At 42.0% G+C, this 10,692-nt stretch overlaps 1 protein-coding gene across 1 annotated transcript; it reads left to right on the forward strand.

The window, feature by feature from the left end:
- The first annotated feature begins 956 nt into the window (after nucleotides 1-956).
- On the forward strand, nucleotides 957-10,046 carry slc25a33 (solute carrier family 25 member 33). The gene is made up of 7 exons (XM_080853962.1): nucleotides 957-1,117; nucleotides 4,480-4,653; nucleotides 6,376-6,453; nucleotides 7,411-7,511; nucleotides 7,645-7,711; nucleotides 8,368-8,648; nucleotides 9,034-10,046. The coding sequence occupies exons 1-7, from the start codon at nucleotides 1,077-1,079 to the stop codon at nucleotides 9,231-9,233; spliced, it is 942 nt and encodes a 313-aa protein (XP_080710088.1). The 5' UTR covers nucleotides 957-1,076; the 3' UTR covers nucleotides 9,234-10,046.
- Nucleotides 10,047-10,692: the final 646 nt, after the last annotated feature.

Consider the following 10,692-nt stretch of genomic DNA (forward strand, 5'->3'; position numbering starts at 1 on the left):
AAGCCTATATAATTCATATTGTCAGTTGATTGGCCATAAAGGGCACATAGCATAGGCCTATAACAGCAGCGGTGATTTAGTGATAAACAAGTAGTAACATGCTTTGCTGAATCAATAGCTATAGCCTACTTAACGATAAAGTAACTTTATTTTGTTGCCTGCTGTATTCTATTGAACTCTTTTGAAATCCTTGCACAGTTTCACACGAGCTTTTCGACGGTTTCCAAGTAGTTTCACAGAAAGTTGTTTTCCCGGTGGGTGCGTTTATGTTAATGTGAAAGAGCACTGTTTCAGTGCTCATTTGGAAATTAATAGTAAGATAATAGTTCTTCTATATGTGTATGTTCGCTGTGAAAGGTAGGTCACATGTAGTTAAAGTGGGCAATTAGGTGGCAAAAGTATCGCTATTAAATATTGTAGACGTTTTGCCACAACGGCTTATGCGACGAATGTGCTGAGTGGGTAACAACATGTAGGCTATCTATCTGCTCTTATTTCTGAAAATTCAAAATGAAGTGGAAATGCGGGACATTATCTCAATATGCGGGATGAAACAGGCATAATGCGGTGCAGTAGCCTACAATCCGAAGCGGGACACCTGGTCACATATGCAAGAGGAGACTTTGAAATTGTAGCCATATTTACCTTAAACCTATAAAGTGGACTGTGCTATTGGTCTGCAAAATATTGTAGGCTATAGTATCCACGGTTGGACCACTGTTTTTATTTCTCAATTATGAAGTTAATGATAAAGATAATATTTAAAGTCTTATTGTAGATTGCTTTATGGCATGACTTGAGTGTGATATTGTTATATGGCATTTCAAACACTGTTGCTGTGGCTCGCCAGGTAGCCTACACAGAAACCTACGTCACGGACAACACCCCCGGCCAGCCTCCCTGACGTCAATTTATTCATGAGCTCCAGCTCTTTTATCGACTCTGCGCAAGCTTATAAACTGTGCAGATCAAGCCGCGTTGCAAAGGAGTAGGCTGGTCGTCAGCGCGGCCTGATAGAAAAAGAAGAATATATATTTTTTCTTTAATATTTTGTGAATAATAATGAAGATCTAAAAATGGCACAGAAGGACACATTTTTACATCTCATTGCTGGGGGGTGAGTTAGCCTCTTGTAGAATATCTATTTTGTATCTTTGTTTACGATGTAAATTCATTCATTTAGATGACCGTAGACCAGCTATCACCATTGCTTAGCTAGCCAACGTTACAACTTTTGGAGCCAAAATATTCTTATAACGGGTGTTTGTTGGTTTACCTGTCAATGCTTTGCTCCTCGATGAGCTACAATGCTTAACGTTAAACTCTACATCAATTAACACGTAACGTTTAAATGGCTGTAGCTGCTTTTCGTGTTATCTGTATAACGTTGTGTTTCTTCTCAACGCCTAGCTCTAGAGAAATACCATTACGTTGGTCTGCAATGAAGTCGTAAAGCTAGCTAGTACCCCATTGCGTGCATTTAAATTGGGGGATAGCAAACACGAGGGTTTTATTCTGGGGGGTAATTTTACGTTATTGTCAGTGTTTCACAAACGTGAGGACCAGAAATGTTGAAAACACTTTGGCGATAACACATTCAAGATTTAATTCTGTAAATGTTTATGCCTCTTTGATCATGCTAACCAGGTTATTCAAGGACGTTATCGATGCTATGACATTAACGCTAGCTGGCTAGCTAGCAGTAGTGTATGATACCGCAAGGACTAACGTTAGGGTACACTGTTTTCTATGGCTCTGGGTACACTATAGCAAACTGCAACATTGGCCCATGCCAATGCCTTATTCATTTTACAAATGTGATGAGGCAAGTTACCTCAAGGCTATAGCAAGCTTAACGTTAAATATCTTTAGCTTGCTATGCTAGGGAACTTGGCCAATGTCTGTGTATTGAAATGTCAGAATACAATTTCTAGTTAGGTATCTTATTTGCCGTTTATCGAGCTTAAAATGTCCAAGTAATGTCTAGATTACGATAACGCCTAATGTTTATCCGCAAACATACGTTGATTTCAAGTAACGTTACCGTTTACGTAAATTGTAAGTTACATTATATACTTCCCATGGGTTGTCATTGCATAACATTGTAGACAGTCGGAACCTTGGTTCGGTAAATTCGATGCTACAGTCGCGTACTGCTCTGTGCAAATGATTCCCAACGAAATATGTAATGGTGTTTAAAAAAAAAACACAGCACATATATCAAGACATCTGTGACAACTCGCGGATGTCACACAGCTTGTGGTGTTGGTTTATTACAGCATAAATGCTTAGTCAACCAATAGCAAGTGGGCTAACGCAGCGACCATTTTGTTCTAGACGGCCGCTATGACATGAGGATTCACGTGGCACATGTGGATAGAGGGCAAAAAGCCATATCTGAAGTTCAAATATGATACGCGCGATCTGGTGAAATATCGCTCGCCACTTATGGTGTTTATTTAGGCGTAGGATACTGTGCGGCCCGATACACTTAAGCAGTATGACTACATTCTCCTTGCGCGTACCTAAACAGGTTCCCACCTCACAACATGTATTTAGAGAATTATAGGTTTTACACTACTTGTGTAAGTTCATAACTGAGGAGTGGAAAAGTGTCATTTATAGTGGGAACGGATGTTCAAGGTCACCTTGAGTAATTTCTGGGTCTTTAAACTTTAATTTCCCTAAAGGTGTCATGGATTACCCTGATTTTTTTAATTTTTTTTTTAATTAGTGCAGCAGTTCTGGTAAATGCTTTCCCTAAATCTCACCTTTTATACCTAGTAGTATACCTTTTATAACATAATTTATTCATGCCATGTCTAGAAATGTGCTGATACATCAGATCCAGTGCTGTCTACTCATAGCTACTTATTACAAGGCATCGCTACAAAATCAAGTTAAAGTACGAAATCATTTTCTGTACAGTTCTATTCCATTGTCATAATGGAGGTTAGAGGGTGATGGCCCAAGTCTTGACATTTCATCTTTTGTGCTACTTTTTTTGTCAGTACAGCTGTCACTATTTTTTTGCATTTGGCATTCAAAACACATATAATTTTTTACATCAGGACAGAGCAGCTGTTCCAGAAGCTGTTAATGAATGCAGCTGGGCTGGTGTGACTGGTTTAGATAGGTCTGCAGTTTTCATGTTTCATCAGAATGGGTTTGTGTGCAGAGCAATTACTTTAGGTCATGCAGGTCAGTGGCAGTGGCTCATCCTAATTTCCCTACATATCGGAATCAGCCCATTTGCAATTCTTATTCACACGTCTTATGCAAAACTTGTGGATGTTGTGCAACCAACTCCTTGTGTGTTTCTCACAGCAGGATTGCACGGGGACATGGGTCTTGGGAAATTGGGCAGTTATTCAGTTTGAGACCATTTTTAAGCATTTATAAGTGAAGAACCATCTAAGTCATCCTAGAGAGAGCACGGCTTGACTTTGTATTGTGATTGCCTTTCGGATAAAATAGTCAGCCAATTATCTTAAGCACCTCTCAGACTGATTTGGGCACAGGCTTTATCCTCCACTGGCATCACAGAAAATGTTGCTGTGCTCAAAGTTTCATCTGTTGAGACTGTATTGGTGGTGTTTTTGTCTTCAAATTTGACATTTTATGATATTTGGATTGCAGAATGGACTATGCTCCTGGTTTTCTTTAAGAAATTGACTACACAGCAGTCCCAGTCATTGATTTTTATTATTTATTTATTTTTTTATCAATGTACGTCAGCTATTGGACATGTTCTAACCCTACCGTTTACTCTCCTTGACTTCTGTGATGCAACATTGTAGGTGAAAAGCTACTGAGTTTGTGACCAGTTTATTTTCATGGAAGAGATAGTTCTCTGATAGCAGCATAAGTAACTGTTGTGTCAACAATCCCAGGGATGTTTTGTCATGCTACTGTTATGTAACAGCCTTATTTATTGTTTTATGATGGAGTGATTGACTTTTTTGTGACATGACTAGAAACATAAAATGTCAAACATGGATTCTGATAACATCTGGACTACCCATAGCCCTCAAATTGCCTTTAGTAGCATCTCAATAGGCTAGAAGCATATTAAACATTTATTGGACTAACCTTTATAACCTTTAAAGAGGCTGTATTCAACTATTTGCCATTCTTCTCAAGCATAGTTTTGTAGACAACTAGTAATATATTATGCAGTTCTGCGGTTTCTGCAAGACCTTGCCAATTGCATTGCCAAAAACACGAATTAGCTTGCTAGCAAGCCTTTTATCAGAGCCAGTTGTGCTGCTGTTGGTGTTTGTAAGGTTTTTGCATGCCCTTTCAGTGGGTGATTTACTAGTTTTCAATCAAAATTCCTTATTGCTTCTTTAAAACATCCCCACTTATATGCTGTATTAGCACTACTTACTTAACAAAAAAGACCAGTAGTTGACATTTGATGGTCTGGTTCTTGGTATGAGGTATGATGTTACTAAATCCTATCAATTGTCTCTGCAGATGTGGCGGTACTGTTGGTGCCATCATCACCTGCCCCTTGGAGGTGCTGAAGACACGGCTTCAGTCCTCAGGCCTGTCGCTCCGGCCTGTGTTTCAGGTGCAGATGGGTACAGTCAATGGAGCAGGGGTCATCCGGCCAGGTGCTGTCACACCGGGGCTGCTACAGGTCTTACGGTAAGTACGTGACGAGAGCGAGTGGAAGAGATGTAGCACAGTGCTTGAAAGATTGAAGTCGTATGTTTATTTTTCTGGGAAAGGGCTGATTACCTTGCTAGACTTTTGCATTGAATCCATACAGAATTAAGCCAGGAATGATCGACGATAATGCTTGCGGGAAACCTGTAGTTGAGACCTGTTTTGTGTTGTGGTTATGAAGGTGCATCACAGTACACAACATGACCAATATCAATGGTGGAATTAATCTCTTGCATTAAAAAAAAGCAGAGATTATGCCCTCCCTTTGGCAGCAAGAGCCCATCACAGAGTGCTGGGAGACAGCTGACGTTTGGAGCACACAGGGTTGTGGGGGAGGAGAGGAGATGTTCTCTCCCGTGGGAGACTGCGACAGTGTTACATAAGGTTAGGGCCCCTGCTGGTCGAGGGTGCCTATTTTAGGCAGTGCAGGCTGAAGCACGCGATCATGCAGATTAGACTGGGGCGGATCATGTGAAGGAAAGCGCTTCCTCAGCCGCCCTGTCTGTGCTCTGACATGACTCCTTCAGCAGCCCGGTGCGGTGTCAGGTTTTGCCCCGGCTAGAACAGGATGTCCCTGCGTGAACGTCTCTGCTCAGGGCTGCAGGACATTCCGACACTAAAATGAGATGAAGAGGCCATTTTTTTTTGTGCTTAATGTGTTTTTGACTTTGGAGGTGTGTCCTAGTGAACCATTAGCTGATTCATTTCCTGTGTACACATCTCCACCTTAGTTTTTTTCAAACAGTTTTCCTCATTGTAGCTTGTTTTATTTGTATAATTAGCCAGGAAGCCTAGTAGATATTTAAGCTAGGTAAAACCAGTGAACGCCTTCCTTTTTGTTACTTTATCACTGATGGTAGTTAACATGCTGCCCAATCCATCCAACTGTAGGGGTCCAGTTAAAATGCTACAAACTGGATTACTTTGAACTCTGATTGTATTCTTGACCTGACTGCTAAGAAGTAAAACAATTGGAAACACATTTAAATCATGCATCATCTCTGAAGTGTCACTCTGTGTTCTTGTTTCTATTTTTAAAGGTTTATGGTAATGGGGTACACACGTGCCATTATGAGTACCTCACAGTTGGCTATTAAAAATAATACAACACTGTAAGAACATCATCTGTGATTGAAAACACATTAAATCAATTATTTGTGAATAGGTGTTGAATGTAACAGACAGACAGAGGGAGGGAGAGAGATAGATATAGAAAGACGCCACAGTAATGTTTGTCAGCACAGTAAGTGGAATAAAGGGCACCTCAGAGTAATAATTACAGGCTTGGCTGCGAGGGAGCGCAACATTCAGAGGGCAGAGAGTTCACGGACTTGGTCCTCGGGCAACCGGTTCAGTCCTGTCCAAAACAGCAGACTGATGAGTTGGCCAGCCCTGTGTGTTGGGTGTAGGGGGACTGTGGGGCTAAGCCAGGGGGGGGGATCACCAGCAAGGAAATGAAAATACAAAAAAGGACCTTCCCTTTGCACCTCGAAGAGTTGTCGCTGAGCACAGGGAAAACGAAGGCACATGTCTGCCGTGCAGTATAACAGAAGGGGGCGGCCTGTATGTAAGGCCGCCTGTGATTTCTGGTGAAACTGCAGAGTAGGAATGTGTTCTACTTAGAGGAAATGCAATTCAAATGCACTTACGATAAGTGGGCTTATCTTATGATTTGTGTGCCTGTGTTTTCCTGTGTTTTAGGTCAATTCTTCAAAAAGAGGGACCAAGATCACTCTTCAGAGGACTGGGTCCAAACCTTGTAGGAGTTGCACCTTCAAGGTAATTACAAAAATCTGTTTATAAATCATTTAGATTGTTCTTTAATATTTGAGGCCTATGATACTCAAATGTGGCCCAGTGCCTTAACATGTGGCCCAAATGTCGCATATTTACATAAATAATATTGTCAGCTCTTGTCCTTGGTGGCCTTTTGTAATGGAATACCATAGATAGCAGTTCGGGGGGGGGGGACGGGCTAGTCCCATGATGTACCATGAACACCCACAGTGTGACTCTGCCCCAGTAGGTCAGAGGCTGACCTTTTTTTTCACCAACCACCTTACCTAAACACTGTCAAAGAACAAGCATGTTGTGTGAACCAAAGAACTTCAGATTAGATAAAAACTGACAAGGCACAGTTAAAACTTTAACCCTGACTTCCTTCAGAATGGTTTGAATAACAACAATAGTACAACAAGGAAGTTCCGTGAAAAAGTGTCCTCTCATGCAGTCATCAGCCAGTGTGAGGCCTTTCAGTGGTTTAAGCAAACAGCCATTTCAGCAGGGTGGAATGAGGAAACGACTACAGCTGTGTGACAACATAGCAGTAGAGTGTTCAATCATCGGCATGGAAACAAGGGCTTTTTGTGTTGCTGATGCCTTTTTTTTTTTTTGGGCCGTGTTATTGCTGTGTCCCTCAGCTTCCACGGCTGTTCAGAAAGACTACAGGGGCATATCTAGATCCAGCTGCTTATTCAGCTCATTTTGGTGATGGGAACACCAGAAGGCTGTTCCAGAAGCACATGAAAGAAGGGCAGCAGTGTGGAACAGACAGCTCTGGACACTGTATCCCTTGACCACAGGCGTGGTGTGGCAGTTGCGTCAACATGGCTGTGGTTCAAAAAACGAACTAAAACCCCTAAATTTAATGAAATGGCTGACCAACAATGCAACCAACTGGTGTCTGGTTTTAAACGATGTCCCTTATCTCTTTTTGTTTCTCTCTTCTGTTTTCAGAGCTGTGTATTTTGCTGCCTATTCCAAGTCCAAAGAGATATTCAATGGAATCTTTGTGCCTAACAGTGGAGGTGTACATATGTCCTCAGCGGGGTGCGCAGGTGTGGGTCAACCTAGTGAATGCTCACAACACATTCTTGCTCTATGTCTAAACCCACATTAATAGCCAAAGAAAACAAACTCATGAATTGATCATTTTTTTCTCTCTTCCCCCCCCCCCCCCCCCACCCCCAGCTTTCATCACAAACTCATTGATGAACCCAATCTGGATGGTCAAGACACGAATGCAGCTAGAGAATAAGTAGGTTGACGCCCATTGAGCTTTACACAGCATTCTCATTCAAACACTGAGCAGTTCACCTACGAGGGCAGTGCTCTCCATTAGCGTCACCATCTTCAACTTGCGTCAGGTTAAGGCCAGGGAAGGGAAACCAAATATTTATCAAGTGTCCCCTCTGACTTCACACCGGACCCTGTGTCTACGTGCAGACTAACCTTAACCCTATGTAACCCTACTCTTTGACGCGTGACTTGTGTTAAGCCCGTTAGGACTGTCCCTCTATCATTATTAGCATGTGACCAGTGTCGTCGCTATATAAATACCCACCTTGAAGCTGGCAAGAGCTTCACAGGACAGTCTATACTTATCCAGGAAAGTGCAATCTATATATATCCAGGAAAGTGCAGAGATCATTAAGGTCTTGCAGCAAAAATATGTCAGGGCTGCATATCACTCCATGTTGAAATGTATGGCCTCTCCTACACCAGCCTCCACATGTTCCAGAATAGCTCCTCCATTAGCCAGAAGTAGTAAAGACATAACTAGAAGTTGGTTTAAAATTGGCAAGTATAATGGCTAGTTTCCAAAAGGGGACGTATCAGAATAAGTTTTATGCTTTAAAAAAGAAGATTAATGACACATTTGCTGACTAAAATATTTCTACCCTTCCCCCGCAGAGCAAGAGGAGAGAGGAGGATGAACGCACTCCAGTGCGCGCGCTATGTTTACAAGACTGAGGGGCCGCGCGGCTTCTACCGGGGCCTGACGGCATCGTACGCCGGCATCTCAGAAACCATGATCTGCTTCCTCATTTACGAGACACTGAAGAAGCGCATGGCCGAGCAGCTTGCGACCGTCGCCAAGACCGAGCGCCAGAAGGGAGCATCCGATTTCCTGGGCCTCATGGTGGCTGCAGCCTTCGCCAAGGGCTGTGCCTCCTGCGTAGCATATCCACACGGTACGTGTGCGGCCTCAGGCCAGATGGCAACCGCTCCCCAACACTGATGGTGCTTAGATTAGTCCCCATCATGTTTTGACAGTCATCCGTTTTGTCAGTGATTGTCCTTTGCACTAGACTTTGGTCTTGGTGTTTGTTCATGGTAAATGACCCAATGAAATCCCCTCTCATTTGCATGTGTGTGTTTGCACGGAAGTGCGTGTTAGATAAATACTGCTGAGTCAGGCTTTGTCTTTTGATATTTGCTGCAGAGCAGATAAATGCATCAGAGGAATCAAACAGCTTAGGGTTCTGAAATAGACCAAAGCCTATATTGTGTTTATAGGCAAGCAGGTTTTTCTACCAAAAGACTGAACCATCCTCCTTTGTTCCTCCCTGTTCACAGAAGTCATCCGAACAAGACTACGGGAAGAGGGCAGCAAGTACAAATACTTTTTCCAGACGGCGCGTCTGGTGGCGGTGGAGGAGGGATATGCCGCCTTTTACAGAGGACTCATTCCACAGCTCTTCCGACAGATCCCCAACACGGCCATCACGCTGTCAACTTACGAGCTCATTGTCTACCTGCTAGCAGAGTCCAAATGAGCGCCATACGTCCCTCATCCTACCCCTGCCCTTACCCGCCCCCCTTACCCAGGCCCACGGACCAGACAAGGGGAACAAGCCAGAGACTGTTAACACTGCAGAAGAGGTGGCCTGAATGTACAACCTGTAGTTACAGGCTGTTCTTCTTTTTTTTTTTTTTTTGCTTGAGTGGGATGCAGGCTTGAGTGGTTACCCAAAGACTTTTAAAGCTTTTTTTGTATTATTATTATTATTATTATTATTATTATTATTATTTTAATGAATGCATATGATCAGATGTTTCGGTTGACAGACTTTTGTGTCTGGAAGGAATATGAGATATTAAGTTTGTAAAGAGTGAATATGGTACCTACGTGTGCAAATGATCCATGCAGACAAGAAACTACTAGAATTGTACAGAGAAAAGAGATAATGGGTTATCTGTAAAGGTGACACTTTTATGTTAACTAAATTATTGTTATCTAGTTATATCGTAACCAGTTGCTGTCTTTTTCTTTTATTTCCGTCTCTGTTTGTCCTTCTTTCAGTGGTAAATGTCTGAGGATGCTTTGACCACTTTACCTGTGGACCTTAGAATAGGATGCTAAAATGAGGTCACACTTTGCTTCCCATCAGACATGTTCACAAACTTGGCACATCATGTCAGCTCTTACTTAGATGGTCAAGAAGTCGACTAAACATTTAACAACTGGTTTCATTTCCTATAAGTTAATCAAGGTCATTTGTATATTTTGTTTGTGAGCTGCAACAATAGTTCTTTTACAAAAAAATGCATATTTAACCAGTGGTTTAATAAACACATTGGTAAAACTGTTTGGCTGCTGGTAAATCTGTTTTATTGGGTTTGTGACACGTGTTCACTTTTAAATTGAGTCCCGAACCGCTGTCCTCACAGCTCCAAAATGAAGACAGTAGGGATTAACACCCCATTTCAAGGGGGATTGGCCCGGTAGTTTGAGGTTTAGGCTTTACAGTCAACGTCTCGGCGGCAGACAGCCACAGTAAACAAGGACACAATGTTCCAACAACTTATAACGCTTTCCTAGACTGCAACATATTTAGTCAACCTCATCCTGTTGTGTCTGGGCTTTTTAGTCTGATCTTGGTGAAAGGAAAAGTATATTCCCGTACATTTTTGTCTACTGCTTATACTGCTTTCAATCGCTTACTGAAACCACATATTTCCTTGCAAACACCAGTTGCATTGTTAGTACTTATAAACGTTAGCTGGCTTGTTTAATCAATGTATTTTGGTGATATATTTGCAAAGTATATGGTATGAAAGGTTTTGGGGGGGGGGCTTTGAGACTATAGTACAAACTTTAAAAAAAACTCTGAAAACATAACATCTGCATAACTTGGCTATAAGAAAAAGGTAAGTTTGCCAGCTAGGCTATATTTTCTCAGTAGAATATTATATACAAGCCATCCAACGAACCAATGTTAATAATGTCCTGCT

The sequence above is a fragment of the Sprattus sprattus genome, assembly GCF_963457725.1.
Source record: "Sprattus sprattus genome assembly, chromosome: 16".
Classification (NCBI taxonomy): Eukaryota; Metazoa; Chordata; class Actinopteri; order Clupeiformes; family Clupeidae; genus Sprattus; species Sprattus sprattus.